The 24,719-nt window shown below is 42.6% G+C and overlaps 1 protein-coding gene across 2 annotated transcripts in view; it reads left to right on the top strand.

Annotated features, from left to right (window-relative positions):
• Window positions 1-24,065, top strand: part of LOC307066612 (zinc finger protein 550-like) — a 35,410-nt gene extending 11,345 nt beyond the window's left edge. The window contains exons 1-5 of one of the 2 annotated variants that reach the window (XM_079723814.1): window positions 3,432-3,500; window positions 5,012-5,082; window positions 16,322-16,448; window positions 18,640-18,735; window positions 23,929-24,065. In XM_079723814.1, the coding sequence (XP_079579940.1) occupies window positions 3,467-3,500; window positions 5,012-5,082; window positions 16,322-16,448; window positions 18,640-18,722 (315 nt within the window). In that variant the 5' untranslated portion in view covers window positions 3,432-3,466 and the 3' untranslated portion in view covers window positions 18,723-18,735; window positions 23,929-24,065. Of the gene's footprint in view, window positions 1-451; window positions 490-3,431; window positions 3,501-5,011; window positions 5,083-16,321; window positions 16,449-18,639; window positions 18,736-23,928 lie in introns of those variants that run through there. The other variant, XM_079723815.1, reaches the window with a different exon arrangement.
• Window positions 24,066-24,719: the final 654 nt, after the last annotated feature.

Here is a 24,719-nt window from a genome sequence, read left to right as displayed (position 1 = left end):
TGAAAGTCAGTGTGATGAGGTGTGGGAGTGTTACAAGCAGAGGGATCAGCATGTGCAAAGGCTTGGAGGGGCTACTGGTCCAGGACTGTTGGGGAAACCTGGGCTTCATGTTGTGTCTGTACAGAACAGAGTGTGAAGGCGAGTCACGCCTGGAATGGCAGGTGGAAGAGGTGTACCTAGGTTCATACGGTGCTTAGAACCATGGAGGCTTATTAACAAAGGAGGACCATGGTCTGAGTTAGGGAGTTTCCCCCAAACTGGAAAAGGTGAGTCACAGGGAGTTTGAGTCCTTCTCCAAAGTCACACAGCTGGTAAGAGGCATTACTGAAGGCCAGGGTAGAGTAAGCCCAAGGTCACTGGGTTCCAGGGCTAGGCAAGGGTACAAGGGAGGCCTGAGCCCATGGAGCCCTTCCATGGTGGCTTGCTTCTCACAGCTTCCCTCTTCCCACAGGTTCCATGGCCACAGAAGTGCTTAAGGACCCTACACAGGTGAGTGGGCTCTCACCAGTCCCAACCTCCTCACACACACATGTTCTCTGGCATTGTGATGCTCTAGGACTCAGACTGCCACTCTCCTAGCCCTTTGGCCTGGGGACTCTTGAGAAACGCCAAACCCTAGGCCAGAGTTTATATGAAATAATTCCTATGTCTGGCAACCACGGGAATGAGGTGTGGTAGTTTATCCCAGGCACAGGTAGCAGCATGTCCAAGTGCTTGAAGAGCAGACTGAGCTGGGAGTGTTCGGTGTTTCTCTTTCCTTTGTAGCAGTCAGGAGAGGAAGAGTCAGGCCTGGAATGGTAGCCTGAGAAGTTGGATGTTTTCCTGGAGGGATGGGAGCAATGGGATGAGAACAAGGAGGTTATGTGACTCAGGTCTTAGCAGACTCTCTCTGGCTGCAGAGTGAACAGATTTGAGGGAGTGAGGGAGGAAGCAGGAAGACCAGGGATGAGGCTACTGCAATAGTCCTGGTGAGTATTGGTGGTGACTGGACAGTGTGGTGGCCGTGGAAGTGGGAGAAGTGTTTAGATTCTGGATCTGTTTTTGTGTATGGCTGACTGGATTTTCTGATGTTGACGGTGAGAGAGAAAAAGGTAGGAGTCAGGGATTACCCTGAGGTTTTGGAAGGAAGAAAGGAAGGTTGGCAATAATTTTCAATGGGACTATTTGGAGTTTGGGGTTTTTTTAGCCATGTTAAGAATCTGAGATGTTTCAGAGAATACTGCTTGATGGCATCAGGTTGGCAGCTGGACATAAATGTCTGAAACTCCAGGGAATTGTTCAAGGTGGAGACATCCAAATGGTGGTGGCTACTCTGTGTATCCAAGAGGAGGTGGAGGGAACTCCCTGGTGGCGCAGTGGTTAAGAATCCTCCTGCCAGACATGGAAGCAACCTAAGTGTCCATCAACAGATGAATGGATAAAGATGTGGCACATATATACAATGGAATATTACTCAGCTATAAAAAGAAACGAAATTGAGTTATTTGTAGTGAGGTGGATCGACCTAGAGACTGTCATACAGAGTGAAGTAAGTCAGAAAGAGAAAAACAAATACCGTATGCTGACACATATATATGGAATATTTTTTTTATGGTTCTGAGGAACCTAGGGGCAGGACAGGAATAAAGACACAGACGTAGAGAATGGACTTGAGAACATGGGGAGGGGGAAGGGTAAGCTGGGACGAAGTGAGAGAATGGCATGAACTTATACATACTACCAAATGTAAAATAGATAGCTAGTGGGAAGCAGCTGCATAGTGCAGGGAGATCAGCTCGGTGCTTTGTGACCACCTAGAGGGGTGGGATAGCGAAGCTGGGAGGGAGATGCAAGAGGGAGGGATATGGGGATATATGTATATGTATAGCTGATTCACTTCATTATACAGCAGAAACTTACACACCATTGTAAAGCAATTATACTCCAATAAAGATGTTAAAAAAAAAAAAAGAATCCGCCTGCCAATGCAGGGGACACGGGTTTGAGCCCTGTTCCAGGAAGATCCCACATGCTGCGGAGTACATAAGCCCATGCACCACAACTACTGAGCCTGCGCTCTAGAGCGTTGCTCTGCAACAAAGAGAAGCCACCGCAATGAGAAGCCTGCACACTGCATCGAAGAGTAGCCCCAGCTCGCCTCAACTCGAAAAAGCCTGCACGCAGCAACGAGGACCCAACACAGCCAAAAATTAATTAATTTAAAAAAGAGGAGGTGGAGCTGTGGATCACACTTGGGAGGAGGAATCTTCAGGTTATGGGGGCAATGCTATTAGCAGTCCAGGAAAGGGAAGGTGGCGCCCCAGGACTGGGTCTCTTGTTAGAGCACCTGGTTAGGGGTGGTATGCGTCACAAGCACAGTTGAGGGAAAGAACCGGCCATGAAAGGGGATTTGAGAAGAGGATGGTCTGGCAGGTGGTCAAGACTTCCAAGGGTAGAGTAGACACTGAGACGGATGCAGAGGCCTAGGTATAATTGAGGAAACATGAGGCTGAGGCTGATTCCTATTCACATATCTATGGACTTCCCAGGATTTTTGGTGACACTGGAGTTTTTCAGTCAGGCTGGTGGATTAGCTCAGGGGAAAATGTGGTTGTCTGATAGAGTCACTAAGCTGGGGGAGGGGAGCCCTGAGGTTGGTCTCTGAATGAGGGTTAGGTTGAGAAAGGAGGGTTGTGACTAATAAGGGGACAGCAAGTGCAACACAGAAGTGGAAGAGGACCAGTGGGATCTGAAGTCTGCATATGGTTCTGAATGGCCAGGGGTGACACAAGCAATAAACCAGGAAGTGAGGCTTTCATAGCAGGATTCAAGGCTGCCCTGGCAGCAGGAGCCATTGACGGTCTGGAGTAGTACTGAATCCTGTTTGCATTTGCATAATCTTGATGCCATGAGGGAAGTAACACATGAGGAAGCCAGGGAGAGATTTATGGTCTCCCCACGTGCATGGGGCAGGGAGGTGGTGGTGGTGGCTGTGGGGTCTGGGAGAGGCACAGTTTAAAGAACGATGTGCATGTGGAGAAGAAGTATGAATTGATGTCGCCAGGGTCCTGGTATTGGGGACTGAAGGATGAAGGTGGACCCAAGTTTGGGCCCAGGTGGTGCTTGGGAGGCACCATCTGGGAGACTTCCTGCATGGCAGGTCCAGATCTTAATGGCATCCATGTGCCCACCTGCCTAATGTTGCCAAGGGCCAGACACAGTAATTAACGGGGCCATGAGGAGAGAGTAGACGCAAATGGCACCAGGGTCCGATACCTCACCTGAGTTGTGGAGCTGGGGAGAAGTGTGAGTGTGGGCTGGATATGTGGGGGTATGGATTGGAGGTCCTTGAGAGAGAGGCTGTTCATGGTTTCCTCTCTCCTCATCATGGCAGGGCAGTATAACCATTGAGGACGTGACAGTTTACTTCTCCAGGGAGGAATGGGCTCTCCTTAATGAGGCTCAGAAACTCCTATACAACGATGTGATGATGGAGAACTTTGCACTTATGGCCTCTGTAGGTAAGACCCTCATACCTGCCCCAATACCTTTTCCTTTTCCCCAGGAACAGATTAGTCTTTCTCACATCAGGACCACGGGCCCTGCTTTCTTCCCCAGTTCCCCGGGTAGGTGCTCTGGTTGCTAGGGCTGAGCTGTTTGTACTGTCCTGTCCTTTTCCCACTTAGCCCCAATACGTGCTGCCCCAAAGCCTTGCAGGGAAGGAGTCAGGAGTCTTGAAGTTAGCCTTTGGGACCTCACCTTGCTTTCCCTTTCTCTGGCCAGGTGACGCCTCTGCCCTAGGGTCTACTCCCTTCCCCTAGCTGATGTATCCTTATATCTGCCTATGCTAGTAATCGCAGTCACTGACATGGTCACTACTTTTGTGGCCCATGGGCTATTTTTTTAAAATATTTATTTTATTTATTTGGTTGCACTGGGTCTTAGTTGCAGTAGGTGAGCTCCTTAGTTGCAGTTCGCTGCCTCCTTAGTTGTGGCATGCGAACTCGTAGTTGCAGCATGCATGTGGGATCTAGTTCCCTGACCAGGGATCGAACCCGGGCCCCCTGCAGTGGGAGCGCGGAGTCTTAACCACTGCGCCACAAGGGAAGTCCCCCACGGGCTATTCTTGCAAGATCCTCCTCTGAGGGTTTTTTGGTAATATTGAGTTTTCTTTCCTATGAGTTGCTCTGGCCAGTGCTGGCCACTCACCTGTCCAGTCTTCTCCTTAGAACTTGCGTCATCCAGGTACTATGTTCACCTGGGGATAGGGGAAGAGCTATGGGTGCTTCTCAGGGTGGGCATGATTCCAGCTCCACAAAATGGGCTCAGAGGGTCCCTGGCCCTATTGAGTAGCAGGTAAGAGGATGTGACATCACGGCTGTGTTCACTTCATACCATAATTCCGTTCTGTTTCCATTACTATTTTGGTGCCAGTGGCCACACCTCATTTCTACCTTCCCTTCTTCATTCTTGACACCTTGCCAACTTGTCATTTCTACACTGACTCTCAGCCCAGGGTGAATCCTGAGTTCTCACAGTGGATTCCACATCTCACCCATTCTTCTCCACTGCTCCATCTCACAGTGTTCTCCACCATTGCACCACACGTATTATGTTGTGAGATGTGCACATATCTTTAAGTAGTCTTTGAACAAGAGCTACTCAGATGCAATTGTGTTTTCTTGGGCCCATATACATCCTTCTGCACAGCACTCCTGTGTTATCAGCAGGCAAGTGCTGAAAACCATTCAGAGTGAGTTGTAGACCTGGCTCTCCTCTTCGTGCTGCACCCCACCCTTTCTCCTTCACTTGGTCCTTCACTGTATCCTTCATTTCCCCGATGCTGTGACCTTTAGAGGACCATTACTGCACAGCAGCTACTTCTCAACCTGACTCCAATTCCCTCCTCCTGACAATAATCCTATGGACTCACATACACTCATTCATTAGTGTATCAGATGCACATTTGTGACTGGGGTTGCCCTGTCCCACCAGAGCCAACTGCACTTCACCTGTATTTCTTTGATTTCAGGTAATTGGCATGGAGTGGAAGATGAGGAGGCACCTTCTGAGCAGAGTGTTTCTGTGGAAGAAATGTCACAGGTCAGGACTCCCGAAGCAGGTCCCTTTCCCCAGAAAGCCCACCCCTGTGAGACATGTGTCTCTGTCTTTTTTTTCCCCTTTTTTCACATCTTTATTGGAGTACAACTGCCCCACAATTGTGTGCCAGTCTCTGCTCCACAACAAAGCGAATCAGTCATACACACACATATGTCCCCATATCTCTTCCCTCCCGTGTCCCCCTCCCTCCGACCCTCCCTATCCCACCCCTCTAGGTGGTCACAAAGCACCGAGCTGATCTCCCTGTGCTATGCGGCTGCTTCCCACTATCTATCTACCTTACGTTTGGTAGTGTATATATGTCCATGCCTCTCTCTCGCTTTGTCACAGCTTACCCTTCCCCCTCCCCACATCCTCAAGTCCATTCTCTAGTAGGTCTGTGTCTTTATTCCTGTCTTACCCCTAGGTTCTTCATGACATTTTTTTCTTAATTTCCATATATATGTGTTAGCATACGGTATTTGTCTTTCTCTTTCTGACTGACTTCACTCTGTAGGACAGACTCTAGGTCCATCCACCTCATTACAAATAGCTCAATTTCGTTTCTTTTTCTGGCTGAGTAATATTCCATTGTATATATGTGCCACATCTTCTTTATCCACTCATCCGATGATGGACACTTAGGTTGTTTCCATCTCCGGGCTATTGTAAATAGAGCTGCAATGAACATTTTGGTACATGACTATTTTTGAATTATGGTTTTCTCAGGGTATATGCCCAGTAGTGGGATTGCTGGGTCATATGGTAGTTCTACTGGTAGTTTTTTAAGGAACCTCCATACTGTTCTCCATAGTGGCTGTACCAATTCACATTCCATCAGCAGTGCAAGAGTGTTCCCTTTTCTCCACACCCTCTCCAGCATTTATTGTTTCCAGATTTTTTGATGTTGGCCATTCTGACTGGTGTGAGATGATATCTCATTGTAGTTTTGATTTGCATTTCTCTAATGATTAATGATGTTGAGCATTCTTTCATGTGTTTGTTGGCAATCTGTATATCTTCTTTGGAGAAATGCCTATTTAGGTCTTCTGCCCATTTTTGGATTGGGTTGTTTGTTTTTTTGTTATTGAGCTACATGAACTGCTTGTAAATCTTGGAGATTAATCCTTTGTCAGTTGCTTCATTTGCAAATATTTTCTCAGTGCCTCTCTCTTGAAAGACATTTTGCACTTGGCTGAGGAAAGGGGCACACATCCCAGACAAAAACCATACACTTATGGAGCATGTGGGAAACAATTCTTTCAGTGTAAACCTTCACCAGAAGCAGCACTGTAGAGAAAAACTTTCAGAAGGGATGTGGCAGGGCCTCGTTTGTGAAGAGCTACACATTCCATGTGCCAAGGAATTCCTTCACCTGTAACAAAGTTGGGCAGTGCTTCCTGGTCAGTTTGGGCCTCTTGTAGCACCAGGCCACTTACAACAGAAGAAGCCACACAGCAGCACTGAGTGTGGGGTGACTTTTCACAGTAGGAAAAATGATTAGAAGTGTGACAAATGCAGGAAAGCCTTCAACCACAAACACATGCCTGTTTAGCACCAGAGAGTCCACAATGGAAAAAGGACTTAGGCTTTCCACAAATGTGGGAAAGTCTTCAGTGTGCAAATACAGACCTGTTCTCACCAGTGAATTCACTGGAGAAAGGCCTTATTAATGCAATGAATATGGGAAATCCTTTAGCCAAAGCTCCAGCCTTATTGAACACCAGAGATTTCACACTGGAGAATGACCTTCTGAATGCAATGAGTATGGGAGAGTCTCTAGGAAAGCTTCAGCCTCATTAAATATTCATAGTTCACGTTAGAGGAAGGCCTTATGAATGTACATACATACAATGGAATTCAGTGATTTTTTTTTTTTTGCGGTACGCAGGCCTCTCACTGTCTGAGTAGTATTCCATTGTGTATATATACATATTCTTTATCCATTCATCCATCGATGGACATTTAGGTTGTTTCTGTATCTTGGCTATTGTACATAGTGCTGCAATGAACATATAGGTGCATATATCATTTCAAATTAGTATTTTTGTGTTTTTTGGATAAGTACCCAGGAGTGGAATAGCTGGGTCATATGGTAGCTCTATTTTTAAGAGGAATCTCCATACTGTTTTCCATGGTGGCTGCACCAATTTACAGTCCCAACAGTGTACTAGGATTCCCTTTTCTCCACACCCTCTCCAACATTTGTTATTTCCTATCTTTTCAATGATAACCATTTTAACAGTGTGAGGTGATGTCTCATTGTGGGTTTTTTTTTTCATTTTGTTTGCCCTACATATACCTTTTTCATTGTGGTTTTGATTTGCATTTTCCATAATTAGTGACGTTGAACATCTTTTCATGTGCCTGAATTGGCCATCTGTATGTCTTTTTAAGAAAAATATTCAGATCCTCTGCCCATTGTTTAAATTGGATTGTTTGGGTTTTTGTTGTTGACTTGTATGAGTTCTTTACATATATTGGATATTAACCCCTTGTCACTCATATGTGGACTCTAAAAACAAACAAACAAGTGAAATAAAACTCATAGATGCAGAGCTCAGGTTAGTCATTAGCAGAGGGGAATGGGGATGAGGAATGGGCAAAAATAAAGGGGGTCAACTGTATGGCAACGGATGGTAGACTTGTGATGGTGATCACTTTGCAGTTTGTACAGATACTGAATTATAATGCTGTACACCAGAAACTTATATTTTAAGCAGAGACTCGCCTGGAGGGCTTGTTAACACAGAGATTGCTGGGCTCCATTGCCAGAGTCTCTGCTTCAGTAGTCTCTGCTTCACACTTTGAGCATGACTTCTGTAGACCAACTATTTGCATAGATTATTTTCTGCACAGGTGGTGGTGCTAAGTGGATATTGTCTCTTTTGTTTCTATTTCATTTATTTCTGCTCTGATCTTTATGATTTCTTTCCTTCTACTAACTTTGGGTTTTGTTTGTTCTTCTCTCTCTAGTTCCTTTAGGTGTAAGGTTAGGTTGTTTATTTGAGATGTTTGTTGTTTCTTGAGGTAGGATTGTATTGCTATAAACTTCCCTCTTAGAACTGCTTTTGCTGCATCCCATAGGTTTTGGATCGTCGTGTTTTCATTGTCATTTGTCTCTAGGTATTTTTTGATTTCCTCTTTGATTTCTTCAGTGATCTCTTGGTTATTTAGTAACATATTATTTAGCCTCCATGTGTTTGTGTTTTTTACATTTTTTTCCCTGTAACTGATTTCTAATCTCACAGCGTTGTGGTCAGAAAAGATGCTTGATATGATTTCAGTTTCCTTAAATTTACTGAGGCTTGATTTGTGACCCAAGATGTGATCTATCCTGGAGAATGTTCTGTGTGCAATTGAGAAGAAAGGGTAATCTGCTGTTTTTGGATGGAATGTCCTATAAATATCAATTAAATCTATCCGGTCTATTGTGTCATTTTTTTTTTTTTTTTTTTTTTTTTTTTTGTGGTATGCGGGCCTCTCACTGTTGTGGCCTCTCCCGTTGCGGAGCACAGGCTCCGGATGCGCAGGCTCAGCAGCCATGGCTCACGGGCCCAGCCGCTCCGCGGCATATGGGATCCTCCCAGACCGGGGCACGAACCCGTATCCCCTGCATCGGCAGGCGGACTCTCAACCACTGCGCCACCAGGGAGGCCCTATTGTGTCATTTAAAGCTTGTGTTTCCTTATTAATTTTCTGTTTGGATGATCTGTCCATTGGTGTAAGTGAGGTGTTAAAGTCTCCCACTATTATTGTGTTACTGTCGATTTCCTCTTTTATGGCTGTTAACAGTTGCCTTATGTATTGAGGTGCTCCTATATTGGGTGCATATATATTTATAATTGTTTTATCTTCTTCTTGGATCGATCCCTTGATCATTAGGTAGTGTCCTTCCTTGTCTCTTGTAACATTCTTTATTTTAAAGTCTATTTTATCTTATATGAGTATTGCTACTCCAGCTGTCTTTTGATGTCCATTTGCATGGAATATCTTTTTCCATCCCCTCACTTTCAGTCTGTATGTGTCCCTAGGTCTGAAGGGGGTCTCTTGTAGACAGCATATATATGGGTCTTGTTTTTGTATCCATTCAGCGAGCCTGTGTCTTTTGGTTGGAGCATTTAATCCATTCACGTTTAAGGTAATTATCCATATGTATGTTCCTATTACCATTTTCTTAATTGTTTGGGGTTTGTTTTTGTAGGTCCTTTTCTTCTCTTGTGTTTCCCACTTAGAGAAGTTCCTTTAGCATTTGTTGTAGAGCTGGTTTGGTGATGCTGAATTCTCTTAGCTTTTGCTTGTTTGTAAAGCTTTTGATTTCTCCATTGAATCTGAATGAGATCCTTGCTGGGTAGAGTAATCTTGGTTGTAGGTCCTTCCTTTTCATCACTTTAAATATGTCATGCCACTCCCTTCTGGCTTGTAGAGTTTCTGCTGAGAAATCAGCTGTTAACCTTATGGGAGTTCCCTTGTATGTTATTTGTCATTTTTCCCTTGCTGCTTTCAATAATTTTTCTTTGTCTTTAATTTTTGCCAATTTGATTTCTTTGTGCCTCGGCGTGTTTCTCCTTGGGTTTATCCTGTATGGGACTCTCTGCACTTTCTGGACTTGGGTGGCTAGGGAAAAAAAACTTAGGGAAGTTTTTGACTATAATCTCTTCAAATATTTTCTCGGGTCCTTTCTCTCTCTCTTCTCCTTCTGGGACCCCTATAATGCAAATGTTGTTGCGTTTAATGTTGTCCCAGAGGTCTCTTAGGCTGTCTTCATTTCTTTTCATTCTTTTTTCTTTTTTTTTTTTCATTCTTTTTTCTTTATTCTGTTCCACGGCAGTGAATTCCACCATTCTTTCTTCCAGGTCACTTATCCGTTCTTCTGACTCAGTTATTCTGCTATTGATTCTTTCTAGTGTAGTTTTCATTTCAGTTATTGTACTGTTCATCTCTGTTTGTTTGTTCTTTAATTCTTCTAGGTCTTTGTTAAACATTTCTTGCATCTTCTCGACCTTTGCCTCCATTCTTTTTCCGAGGTCCTGGATCATCTTCACTATCATTATTCTGAATTCTTTTTCTGGAAGGTTGCCTATCTCCACTTCATTTAGTTGTTTTTCTGGGGTTTTATCTTGTTCCTTCATCTGATACATAGCCCTCTGCCTTTTCGTCTTGTCTATCTTTCTGTGAACGTGGTTTTTGTTCCACAGGCTTCAGGATTGTAGTTCTTGCTTCTGCTCATGTTAAGTGGATATGATGCAGAAATGATGCAGCACCAGGACAAAACAAAACAAAATTCAGCTTGCTTTGCTGAAATTTCATTCTAATTAATATCTACTCTCTCTTGGGCTCTCTGAAAAAAATCTCTTGATGTTTATATTTGTAACCAACACCAAAATGAGTTTGATGAAAGAATTTATTCCATTGCCCAACATCTCATTTGTGATGACAAAAGATTTTTCTTCTTTATGAGATTGAAAGAGAGAGGGAGAGAGAGAGAGCAAGAGAGCTTGGTCTTGTTTGGATGATGAACTGAACAAACCAACAATAAAATGCCATCTTTGATATAATCAGGAAATTTTAAGTACAAACTGAGTATTAAGGAATCTTTTTACATTTTTTAGGTATGATATTGGCATGGTTATATTTTTTAAATGTTCTTATCTGTGGGAGATGCATACTGAAGTAATTATAGGATTTTCCTTAAACTGCTCCAACCAGGAAAAAAAAGAGGGGACAGATGAAACAAGAGTAGCAAAAATTAGGATAAATGTTGAAATTGAGTGATCCGTATGTGGGAACTCATTAAATTCTCCTTTTTAATGTGTATTCTTTTGTTTTTGTTTTTTTTTGCGGTACACGGGCCTCTCACTGTTGTGGCCTCTCCCGTTGCGGAGCACAGGCTCCGGATGCGCAGGCTCAGCGGCCATGGCTCACAGGCCGAACCGCTTTGTGGCATGTGGGATCTTCCTGGACCGGGGCACGAACCCGTGTCCCCTGCATCAGCAGGCAGACTCTCAACCACTGCGCCACCAGGGAAGCCCCTTAATGTGTATTCTTATATGCAAATTGCTAAGTGAAAGAAGCTAGTCTGGAAAGGCAACTGTATGATTCTAATTATATGACATTCGGTAAAAGGCAAAACTATAGATACAGTAAGATCAGTGGTTGCTAGGGGTTAGAGGGAAGGTTGGAGGGATGAATATTTAAAGTACAGGGGATTTTTATGGCTGTGAAATTATTCTCTAATACTGTTATATATTTGTCAAAACCCATAGAACTGTACAATACAAAAAGTGAACCTTAATGTGTGCAAATTAAAATAACAATTTAGGAGATTGAGAGGTCCCAGAAAATAAAGCATACTGCAACCAGACAATCTAACTCTATTATGAATGTATGAAACAACCTCAGAGGGAATGGGGAAAAGGTGCTGACCTAAGTAACTTTGGAAATGAATGGGATCTATAAGACTAAAGGCAAATTGAACTGCAAATATGCACTTTAGTTGATAAAGTTGTCCCCGCAGGAGTACAGGTTAACAATTCTGATAGTGCTATATATGTACCCTGGAATTGAACTATTAAGTAAATGGATGGTGGGTGGTAGGAGCCAGGTGTCTCACTGTTGGAGCAGGAATTTACAGATAAGTAAAGAAAGGAGACTAGAATGATCCATGTGATAGTGGGTTAGAGTGGAGGCATCAGTAAGAACTCATGTTTAATTTTATATAGATACAGATGGTCTATACAGATACAGATTAGTGTATACACCTATTTCTTTGTTTTGTAGATGAGAGGGCCTGAAAGCAATGACATCCCAAGTAACAGTGAGCACACCTAGTGCTCAGATCTTGATTCTAATAAAATTCTCTAATAAAATGAATCAAGGCTTCTTGGAGAAGTGGCTGAGTCTAGGACTGGGTCAATCTAGTAATGCCAGAAAGTAAGGAAGTTCTCCAAAAAAAACACACAATTATGGGAGTATGTCAAAGAGACACAGGGAACCAACTGAAAGAGCTTCCATTAGCCAAAGATGGAAAAATTTGAGTAGCAGTATATATATATATGTGTATCTGTGTGTGTGTGTGTGTGTATATATAATTATACCTCAAAGTACAACAGTATATGAATACATATTGATACAAATAGATTATTGAATAAGTTAATAAATGGGGAATAAAAGACAAATCTCCTGTGCTGAAGAATTCTAAAAAACTTAGTAGATACTGCACACCAAGGGAGAGGGAGTATAACTCCCCACTCCTTAAGTATGGGCAGTGCATAGTGACTTACTTTCTAAGAGTACAGTATGGACAGTGGGGAACCCTGATGAACACTACTTCAACCAAGTAATCAAAGTGAACATCAATAGGCAGCCATAAATCATGTTGATAGTATGTACCCTTCCTATGATGTGGTAAAAATGACATTCTACATCTGTGATCTTCCTCCCCCACAATGATAGGCCCATTAGAAAAGTCCCACCATCATGAAAAAAAAACAACAGTTAAGTTCCAATAGAGAGGCATCCTACAATATACCTGACCAAAACTGTCAAGATCATCAAAAACAAGCAAAGTCTGAAAAACCGTCACAGCCAAGAAGAGCCTAAGGAGGCATAACTAATGTAGTATGGTATCTTGGATGGGGTTCTAGAACAGAAAAATGACATTAGATAAATACTAAGGTAGTCAGAATGAGCTATGGACTTCAGTTAATAATAACATATCAATACTGGTTCATTAATTGTAACAAATATACCATACTAATGTAAGATGTTAATAATAGGGGAAACTGGGGAGGGAAGTGGTAGATATGGGAATTCTCTATTATCTGCTGACTTTTTCTGTAAATCTGATATGGTTCTAAGAAATACAATTACTAGTAATTACAAAAAAAGAAGAAAGAAACTTCCAAACTCTTACACACACACACACACACACTCAGTCCTTACATAAGCCATTCACTCCAGTGTTTGCTTTTGCAACATTTTTTCTTTAATTCTCAGAACAACCTAGTGATGTGGTAACTATTACTATATCTATGGGGAAGTTGAGGCTCAAAGAAATGAAGTGCTTGAGGGTGGAATACTCCCAAACTCATTTTACGGGGCCATCATCACCCTGATACCAAAACCAGACAAAGATATCACACAAAAAAGAAAATTACAGGCCAATATCACTGATGAACATAAACACAAAATACTAGCAAACCAAATCCAACAGCACATTAAAAACATCATACACCACGATCAAATGGGATTTATCCCAGGGATGTAAGGATTCTTCAGTATATGCAAATCAATGTGATACACCATATTAACAAATTGAAGGTGAAAAACCATATGATCATCTCAATAGATGCAGAAAAAGCTTTCGACAAAATTCAACACCCATTTATGTTAAAAAAAAAAACTCTCCAGAAAGTGGGCATAGAGGGAACCTACCTCAACATAATAAAGGCCATATATGACAAACCCACAGTAAACATTATTCTCAATGGTGAAAAACTGAAAGCATTTCCTCTAAGATCAGGAACAAAACAAGGGTGTCCACTCTCGCCACTATTATTCAACATAGTTTGGAAGTCCTAGCCATGACAATCAGAGAAGAAAAAGAAATAAAAGAGTCCAAATTGGAAAAGAAGAAATAAAAATGTCACTGTTTGCAGATGACATGACATTATACATAGAAAATTCTAACGATGCCACCAGAAAACTACTAAAGCTAATCAATGAATTTAGTAAAGTCATAGGATACAAAATTAATACACAGAAATCTCTTGCATTCCCATACATTAACAACGAGAGATCAGAAAGAGAAATTAAGGAAACAATCCTATTTACCACTGCAACAAAAAGAATAAAATACCTAGGAATAAACCTACCTAAGGAGGCAAAAGACCTGTACACAGAAAACTATAAGATACTGATGAAAGAAATCAAAGATGACACAAACAGATGGAGAGATATACCATGTCCCTGGATTGGAAGACTCAATATTGTGAAAATGACTATATTACCCAAAGCAATCTACATATTCAATGCAATCCCTATTAAATTACCAATGGCATTTTTCACAGAACTACAACAAAAATTTTTACAGTTTGTATGGAAACACAAAAGATGCCGAATAGCCAAAGCAATCTTGAGAAAGGAAAATGGAGCTGGAGGAATCAGGCTTCCCAACTTCAGACTATACTACAAAGCTACAGTAATCAAGACAGTATGATACTGGCACAAAAACAGAAATATAGATCAATGGAACAGGATAGAAAGCCCAGAGACAAACCCATGCACCTATGATCACCTAATCTAGACAAAGGAGGCAAAAATATACAATGGAGAAAAGACAGCCTCTTCAATAAATGGTGCTGGGAAAACTGGACAGGTACATGTAAAAGAATGAAATTAGAACACTTCCTAACACCATACACAAAAATAAACTCAAAATGGATTAAAGACCTAAATGTAAGGCCGGACGCTATAAAACTCTTAGAAGAAAACATAGGCAGAACACTCTTTGACATAAATTGCAGCAAGATCTTTTTTGACCCACCTCCTAGAGTAATGAAAATAAAAACAAAAATAAACAGTTGGGTCCTAGTTAAACTTAAAACTTTTGCGCAGCAAAGGAAACCATAAACAAGAGGAAAGGACAACCCTCAGAATGGGAGAAAATATTTGCAAATGAAGCAACTGACAAAGGATTAATCTCCAGAATATACAAGCAGCTCATGCAGCTCAGTATCAAAAAAACAAACAACCCAATCAAAAAATGGGTGGAAGACCTAAATAGACATTTCTCCAAAGAAGACATACAGATGGCCAACAAACACATGAAAAGATGCTCAACATCACTAATTATTAGAGAAAAGCAAATCAAAACTGCCCTGAGGTATCACCTCATACCAATCAGAATGGCCATCATCAAAAAATCTACAAACAGGAAATGCTGGAGAGGGTGTGGAGAAAAGGGAACCCTCATGCACTGTTGGTGGGAATGTAAACTGATACAGCCACTATGAAAAACAGTTTGGAGGTTCCTTAAAAAACTAAAAATAGAACTACCATATGACCCAGCAATACCACTGCTGGGCATATACCCAGAGAAAACCATAATTCAAAAAGACACTTGCACCCCAATGTTCATAGCAGCACTATTTACAATATCCAGGACATGGAAGCAACCTAAATGTCCATCAACAGAGGAATGGATAAAGAATATGTGGTACATATATACAATGGAATATTACTCAGCCATAAAAAGGAACAAAACTGGGTCATTTGTAGAGATGTGGATGGACCTAGAGAGTGTCATACAGAGTGAAGTAAGTCAAAAAGAGAAAAACAAATACCATATATTAACGCATATATGTGGAATTTAGAAAAATGGTATGGATGATCTTATTTGCAAGGCAGAAATAGAGACACAGACATAGAGGACAAATGTATGGATACCAAGGGGGAAGGGAGGGTGGGAGGAGTTGGGAAATTGGGATTGACACATATACACTATTGATACTATGTATAAAATTGATAACTAATGAGAACCTACTGTAGAGCACAGGCAACTCTACTTAATGCACTGTGGTGACCTAAATGGGAAGGAAATCCAAAAAGGAAGGGATATATGTATATGTATAGCTGATTCATTTTGCTGTACAGTAGAAACTAACAACATTGTAAAGCAAATATACTCCAATAAAAATTAACTTAAAATAATTTTTGTGAAGAGGGTTAAAAAAAATGAAGTGCTTTCCCCAAGGTCATGTACCTGGCAAATTTTTGTTTCTAAAGGATGGACTGAAACCTAGGACTCTGGGTCCAGACCTGGGACTTTAGATACTTTAACAGACCATATGAAGCCCTTGGCATGGTGCTGATACACATTGAGGACCAGTGAGGCTCAGCTGCTGCTGCCATTATTATTGGAATTTTTATCTTATTTTCCCATTCTCTGACATACCAGAGCACTTACTGTCTGCACCTTATAGTCCTATGGACTTGTCCTAACCTTGTGTCCTTCTCCAATGGCTTCGCCCATTGATGGCATTTCTCTCTGGCACAACTGCATTATGTCAAAGGCAGCATCAGCCTCCACATTGAACACAGCAAAGAGCCTGGCTCACTAGATGTGCTTGGTGATTAAGGCCTTGAGTCTCTCTGTATCTTTAGCAGTGACCAAGCAACAGACTCTAATCTCATCTAACAGTCCCAAAGTCAAGGTGGCTGTCTCTGTTTGACTTTCCAGATGTCGATAATCTCCAGGTACTTGACCATGACCTTCACTTGGGAGGAGTGGGGGCAGTTGGATCTGGCACAGAAGACCCTGTATCAGGAGGTAATCCTGGAGGCCTGCAGTCTTCTGGTCTTACCGGGTAAGGATCACCTCCCTCCCGTGTGGGGAACCCGCAGCCTCTTTCTTCATTTTACCCTCTCACTCCAGGCCTGACTGGTACACAAGGCCCCTGGAGTCCACCCTCCCTCCCACCCGTAACTCCTGCTGTGTTCCTGTCCCACCTCCTCTTTCTTGGTCTCCCTGTGTCCAGCCAAGCACCATGAAGGGCCAAAAAACAGGAAGTAAAATCAAGAGCTAAATGAAGCCCACCTTCACTCCAATACCTAGTACAGGCTGGCTTTAGTCTGAGGCCCTTATTCCAGATTCTCACTGGAGCGAAACTGAATGGTCAAGCTTTGTTGGATTAGGTGTCCCCATAACCCAGTGAGCAGGGGCTAGAGATGAAAGACCATTTTCCAAAACGTCCATGGGTCAGGCAGGCCACCCAGCAACAATGAAACTACACAATCTCAGTTTAAAGGCTTTTTTCCCAGATGCCTGCATGATCATCCCTTGCTTCCTAAGGCCTGGGCCACAATCCTCTGCTGGTACAGAAGATGATGTTCGAGGGTGTGCAGACAATATCAGCTGTCATTGATGGATACATGAGAAAGCCGTTCCTTTTCCCCTTCTCTTTCCTGCCTCTGATTCTTGTCAGGAGAGTCTTAGTTTAGTGAGAGATCATTGATGTCTCCCCTAACTTTGGCTAATTTTCCTTTTCAACACAAGGAGCAGTCCCTGACTCATACTGCACGGCAGGCCACATAAGCTTGCTGGAGCTTATAACATTATTCTGTTTTCATTGTTATATTTTGATGGTAACCTATTTGTGAAAAGGGAATCTAGTTTTACCATTTACAAGTGATACAAGATTCCCCTTCTGAAGAAATCAATTTAAGTAAACAAAATATGTGTCAACTGTTTTTAAAAGAGCAGTTTATAATAGTGGACACAGCTAATGCTCCCTGGTCACTCACACCCCATGGCAGGCCCTGCTCCTGACATGACTGTTGCTACTCCACTAATTCTCACAGTATCTTTTGCTCATTCTGAACCCAGTTCTCTCCCCTCCAGGAAGCTGCTGCCCAAAGACAACTATGACAGTTTTTAGCATGAGTTATTATTTGAATATGCTTGTTTATTTGAGGTATAACTTATATTCAATAACATGTACAGTCTTCAGTGTCTAGCTCAATTGTACATTTTTCTGTGTACCCACTCATATGACTTCCACCTGGATCAAGTTATGGAGCAATTTTTGCCCCAAAGCAGGTTTTCCCCAGTCTCTCAGTCAGTTCCCCACCAAAGACACCATTCTGCTGACCTCCACACCCAGAGATTGGATTGGCCCGTTCCTGAACATTATACGAATGGAATCACACAGTGTACACTGCTTTATGTTCGGAGTCTTTCACTCAACATCCTTTTTTGTGAGATTCATAGTACAAGGATTAATTTCGGTCCTGAGACTGTTGATGCAGATGTCTTCTGGTTTATACAGATTCCCTTTGCCTCACTTTGCACCATCACAGATCATAGCTCCAGGACAGCAGAACACTCAACATTTCCCAAATGAAACAGAAAGAGGTCAGACAGTCAGGCATCAGTTAACATACACTTTTCAGTCCTCCCTGGGTACCTGAATCACTTGGAGAGCCTTTTTTTTTTAAACAGTTTTATTCATTTTTTATTTTTATTTTTTATTTTTTTAAACATTTTTATTGGAGTATGATTGCTTCACAATGGTGTGTTAGTTTCTGCTTTATAACAGAGTGAATCAGAGTGACTTGGAGAGCTTTTAAGGCATTCTTGTCCAGGCTTCTTCCCCAGAAATTTCGTTCCATTTGGCTCATGGTCAAAACCGGGCATTCCCAAGTGCTTCTGATGCCCAGGGAGGTTGGAACACTGAAAATAGCTTACAAGATGAGGGTGTCACCTTCCTGGGGTCCCATGGCTGTGTATAAAGGGAAGGGTACCCTTGAATTTGACTCTGTGGGATGGAGATCAGGGGGAATGGGTGTTAGGTAGACAGCCATCACCACCCTCTACAGACCTTTGGTCCAAGGATGGTGTTTGTGCTCTTGGTTTCCAGGTCACTCACAGGTCAGCAATTTCTTTGCAGGTGTGGGAGCAGCCTCATTCCAAGATCCCATCTTTGAATATCATACTGAAGAAGAGAGGTTCATTTGTGCCTTTACTCAAACACTGCTGTCCTTTTTTTCCATGATCAGAGTATCCTAATCAAAAACCAGAACTGATCCACCTGCTGGAGAATGAGCAAAATCTGTGCATGCTGAAGAGAGGCCTCTCCTAAAGTTCCTATCCAGGTGGGTGACCAATAGCCAGCAGGTGGTGGGTCACTGCACCCTGCAGACCAGCAGGGGACCACTGGGAAGCCTCTTGTTGTGACCTCCCTGGGGGCCCAGCGGCCATGGAGCCCTTTGGCCTGTCCTCTCACCCAGTCACACTCTTCCCCATTACTTGGGGAGGAGTAGGTTGTCTTAGGTAAATGTCAGGCTGTAGGCTCCATATCTTTGAGATTAACACCTGGCTTTGTCTCTCTTCAGCTTTGTGACCATGGGGATGTTGAGTGATCTCATCATTGTTAGAAATAAGCTAAGTTAATGCCAGCTTATTTAAATTAATGCTAGAAACTATAATCTCAGCAGCTCAGCAGAGGGAGTTTTGTTTTTGTCTTTTTCTTTTCCTCATTCATGTCAAGATCTGCATAAGTCAGTGGGAAGCTCTGTACCACAGAGCTATTCAGGGAACAAGGTACCTTTTACTGTCAACATGTGGCTTAATTTAGGCTTTCCTGGCATTCTCTGTCCAGCAGAGGGGAAATGAGAGAGGAATGAAAGAAGTCATACCACTTGTACACATAATATTGCCATCACCACGAAACTAACATCCCACTAATGAAACCTGGGCATTTGGCCACACCTGTATTCTCAGAGCTAGGAAATGGCTTAGCTGTGTGCCCAAGGAGAAGAGAAAATGGGTTTGGTGAACCTCTACTTGGTCTGCTACACTCAGCCTACAGTTAGAAAATGATAGTAATAATACTGGGTTGGCCAAAAAAGTTCGTTTGTGTTTTTCCAAAGGAAACATCTTACAGAAAAGCCCGAACGAACATTTTGGCCAACCCAATATTATCTCATTTTATCCCATTGGATTGTTTGAGGATCTAACTAGAAAATATGTAAACTTAGTATAGTACCTGACACATAGTGCCTCACAAAAAGTTAGCTTTGATACTGATATTGATATCATGTATGTAATGATATTAATCATAATGAATAAGAGTAATATCATACATTTCCTTCAGAGTTCAGATGAAAAGAGCCATTCTTTCTCTACCATTAATACCTCCATTTATACTCTGCATCCCACCATTTCCCACCTTCTTTATCCATTTATCTCTCCATATATGCACACATTTTTCTGTTTGGCAATCAGACACTCAGAAGCAATCCTTTCCCCATGTCATCCCTTCTGTTCTGTAAAACGTTTAGGTGTCTTTGGCCTTGCCTGTCTCACAGCTGGGCTGCTGAGAGCACCTGAAGCCATCACTGTGTTGATTGGCACCATATGAGAGTGATGGTCTCTCTTTGGTCATCCCTCTGGCTGCACAGCCAGCTACATATTTCTGCCCAACCCCTCCTCAGCCCCTTGGAGTTTGTTCCAAAATTTCACCCCTCTCCTCAATCCCACGTCTCCACGTGAATGTCTCAGAGGCATTTCATATTCATCATGCCTGAGAAGGAACTCATGATCTTGACCACTTCTCCTACCTCCCTAGTTGTAGTGAATGACCTTGCCATCTAGAAAGTTGAGAAGGCAGTAAACACAGGCAACAGCCCAACACCTCTATCACCATCAAGTCCAACATCTAGCCATCCTGAGACCTGTCCATTCTACATCATACACATCTCCTGAATCCATCAGCTCATCAGCTCCACCACTAACACCCTGTCCGTGCTATGGTCATCTCTCGCCTGCATGATGCTGACAGATTCCCACCTGATCTCTGCACATCTGCTCTGTGCCTCTGGTCAACTCCCTCTCTTGCATCAGCTTCCCCAGCCACTCAGACCTTATGACAAATTCACAGTTGCTGAAGTCTCAGTAAATAACCAAATCCATGTTAAAAAATATAATTGCTTCCATCTTCAACATCAGTGGACTCAACCTGGAGTGAAGCCCTGTTAATGCGATTAATATGGGAAAACCCTTCTCAAGAGGGCAGGCCTCACTCAACACTACAGCATCCACATTGGGGAGAAGCCATATGAATGCATTGAGTGTGAGGAGGCCTTCAATCACAGGTCACACCTCACAGAGAACCAGCATATTCACACTGGACAGAAAGCCTATGAGTGCAGTGAATGTGGAAATACCTTCATAGACCACTCTGATTTTATCCAGTGGGGGAAAAACTCCTGGAGGGCAAAGAATGTAGAAAAAGCCTTTGGTGACAGCTCTTCCTTAACTTGACATACATGGATTCATGCTGGAAAGAAGTCCTATAAATGCAGTGAATATGGAAAGACTTTCACTTACCGCTCTGATTTTATCTGCATCATAGGACCCACCCCGGAGGAAAGCCCTTTTTACTGTAAAGAATGTAGGAAAACCTTTTGTGACAAGCTATCCTCAATTAGATGTGTGAGGTCTTCTTCAATGGGGAGAAGCCCTGTGAGTGCAGTGAATGTGGAAAAGTTGTAAGCCTTAGTTCATCCCTCACTAGCCACTGAGGGATTCATAGTGGAGAGAAACCCGATGAGTATGACAAACGTGGGTAGATCTTTCACGCATGGGCAAACCTCAGTCTACTTCAGAGGACTCATAGTAGGCAAACGCCTTTTGAATACAACCACTGTGGCAAATTGCTCAGTCAGTGGAATAATCTTACTCAACATCTGAGAATTCATATTGAAGAGAAACCCTATCATCCCTCAGGTACACAGTCTCTGCTGTAGCTATGCAGGGGTTCAGCTGCCTCAGGTAGCTGAACCCCTGCATCGCAGAGGTTGGAGGTCCTCCTCTCCTAGATCACACCTTGGTTCCACACCAGGAAGATCTGTGCCATAACATGGCTCACACAAAAACACGAGCCTCCAATTGTTCCAAAGCAGGAATGATGCACAGTCCAATGGAGGAAGGACACCCTGGGGTTCAGTTCTCTCATTCAGTCTTCACTTCTGTGTCCAAAGGGGTCTGGTATGTTCTTGCTGGTATGATAAGCAAGAGTCATGAGTCATCCTTCATCCACATTACCACACACTGTGTCCTTGACACATCATCAATAATAAAGACACATGGGTGACTAAGACTTGGCTCTTGAGCAAGAAGAGAACTCACCGTATAGTGTGGGAAACACACATGAAAACAGGTGCAGTAAAACAACTCTGCTGCTACAGTAGAAACCTGTCCAGGGCCCCCAAAGGCATAAAAAAGAATAGGTTCAAAACTTGGGTCTTGGAGGAAAGATGTACAGGAGCAAGAGTAGTCTAGTTGCTGGTTGCTAAGGGCTTGGATACTGAGTATAGATTGGAATTCCAGCACTTCTGAGCTATTCCCATCACCAGACTTTGACAAGTCTCTTTTCCCCAGGCTTTAGCATTCTTGTCAGTAAAAATGGGAAGATGATCAATAAATTATAGAGCCCAATAAGGAGAGCAGAATAGGTTTTATGCAGACTCCTTGGTAGGCAGGAAGCCTGATTCAAAGATAGGGAATAGTATTGCTGCAAAAGACAATAGCATGGGCCAAGATTTTGAGGCTGCCAAGAGCTGGGCCAGTGTGGAGAGGAGGAGAGTAGCAGGCGTGAAGTAGAGTGGGATGCAGAGATGGACGCACAGGTTTTTGTAGGCCATGTGAGAAATGTAGATTTTATCCTAATCGCTCTGGGAGGCTGTGGGAGGGTTTCAATAGGACAAAGACATGATCTGATTTGTTCTTAAATCTCCCTCTAACTAGTGTGTGAGAAAGGTACTCAGTAGAGCCAAGAACAGATGCAGGGCATGTGGCCAAGCCGCAGTATAATCCAGGAGTGTGTTGATGGTGGACTGGCTCAGGACTGCAGTGTTAAGCTTAGGGGGAAGAGTATGCCCAGGGACATGTTAGGAAGCAGAGCTAACAGGATGTATGGATGTATGGGTGGTTGAGATAAGGTGGTGAACCCCAGGGAATGACTTTTCCCATCTCGTAAAAACCCACTACATGCATGGGACTGCAGGGCGTGTCCTATTCTCATGTTTAGATTTCTCAATCAGTACACAGTAACAGGTTGAGTGAGTGAAGCCAAAGGCTGCCATTTCTGGGGCATAGAAAAAGCAAGACTCTTCCCTGTCCCCAGGAGGGTTACTTGGGCAGTTCATTTTTCTATGGCTTTGTTTCTCTAACACAGAGGGGCCTTGGCCCTGCCCAGATTAGATGATACTGGGAAGGAGACCATGTGGGTGGTGGGCAGAGCTGCAGCTCTGTGGGGCACCATTCCCAGCTACTTACCAAGCATCACCGAGGACAACTCAGGGATCTCTAGGTCTTGATTTCCTTCTCTGTAAACTGGGCAGATCACCTCTCCAGGCTGCTGTGTAGATTAAAGGATACAGAGTCTGTACACATAGGTATGCTTGATATATAAACATGTTTAATAAAGGGCAGCTATTTTTGTAATTACTATCACAGTTTTCCTCCTTTGTACTGTCCTTTCCCCAACCCCATCTCCCTCACCAGAGAGTGCTGCTGACCTAGGGATTTTCTGAATAAAAGCACATGTACTACAGTTTTCCAATGACATCTCAGCTGGCTTTAGGCCTTAACGTACCTTGGTTGTGACCCTGATGACCTTCAACATAAGATCTTGGCACCTCTCCAGCCAAACGTAGGACATCCCTACCCACCCTCTGGCTCCTTTTCCACTGGTGGTGGCTGAGGATGTCGTGGAATTAGTCGTACTTTGAATAAAAATTTAAATTCACTGAAAATTAAATCCCTCATACAGGGTATTTTGGGCCAATAAAGATCACTGACTGCTAATTTGAACATTTCTCTCATATTCACTTAATGTAATAGTTGATGTATTTGGCTTTAAATATATTCTTTTATTTTGTAGGTTTCTTTGCCTCACTGTTCTTTAGGTGGTCATTTTTTATAAAGTTTCCATTGATTACTTATTTACAATCCAAATTTTCTTCTAGTTTGGAAGTGTATACCCTGATTCTTAGTATTGTTTAATCTAAAAATTACAAACACTTATTTAACATAATAGAACAAGGAGTTTCAGACACTTTACCTTCCTCCTCCACCATATTAAGAGACTTAGAACATTAACCAATTTGTCCCATCTCAATATGTACATATTATTAAAAAATAAAATATTGGTTTTCAATTTAAATATATATATATATATATACATGTTATTGAGGCTATACATGGTAATGCTATCATTCTAACTTCATAACGGAATATTATTCATGTCTTAGACAGATAATGAGCACTTTTTAAATCCACAGATGCACCTCTCCTTGGATCCTCATTTCTTCTATCATCGCAGATCTTTCACCTGGGATCACTTTTCATCATCATTAAATAGAAAATCCTTAAAGAAGAATTTTGTTTTCTGCAGATTAATTTTACATTAAATTTCTCATTTATGATGTGAAGTAGTTTATTTCATACTCTTGCTTCAGAAGCACTACTGAGTTGTTTAGAAAGCTAGGTTAGCAGTTATTTCTTCAGCAGTTTGAATAGGTCCCTTTCACTGTGTCTCTGAACAACAACTATATGTTTGTAGTCTCCAGGTCTGAGGTTAGGTTAGGAACGGAAATTCTAGCATTGATGGAGGCAGTGATTGAATGGGCTGTGGGGTTGTCACATAAAAAGGATGAGCGTGCTGAGGGTGTGAGAGAAATAACATAACAGGTATCTTGTGGCCAAATTGATTGATCGTGTAGAAACTGGCTAGGTGCTCAGCAATCCCTTTTTCTCTTCCTGGACACCCAGCTTCCCTTACACTTAATTGGTGCTTGCTTGCAGATGGCAGGTTCAGGTGATGGACTGACGAAGTCTTGATGAGGGCAGTCCCTGGTGTCTCTGAGTCACTGGTCATCAGGCTGTGCTACCTCCTGGTCAAACATATGTACCTGGGTGTGGCTGCTTTGAGAGCCAGAGAGGAGGCAGGAGCAAGGTGAAGTTCCTGAGAATTAGAGACGAATGGTGACTTGTCAACTGCTGTCACACTCTTGAAATCACATCATTTCCACTTCAGCTTTGGCGTGACGGCAGTTACACATGATATTGTCAA

The sequence above is a fragment of the Hyperoodon ampullatus genome, assembly GCF_949752795.1.
Source record: "Hyperoodon ampullatus genome assembly, chromosome: 18".
NCBI classification, from domain to species: Eukaryota; Metazoa; Chordata; class Mammalia; order Artiodactyla; family Ziphiidae; genus Hyperoodon; species Hyperoodon ampullatus.
The sequence above is the reverse complement of the archived record's forward strand: the minus strand, read 5'-3'. Positions and strand labels throughout refer to the sequence as shown.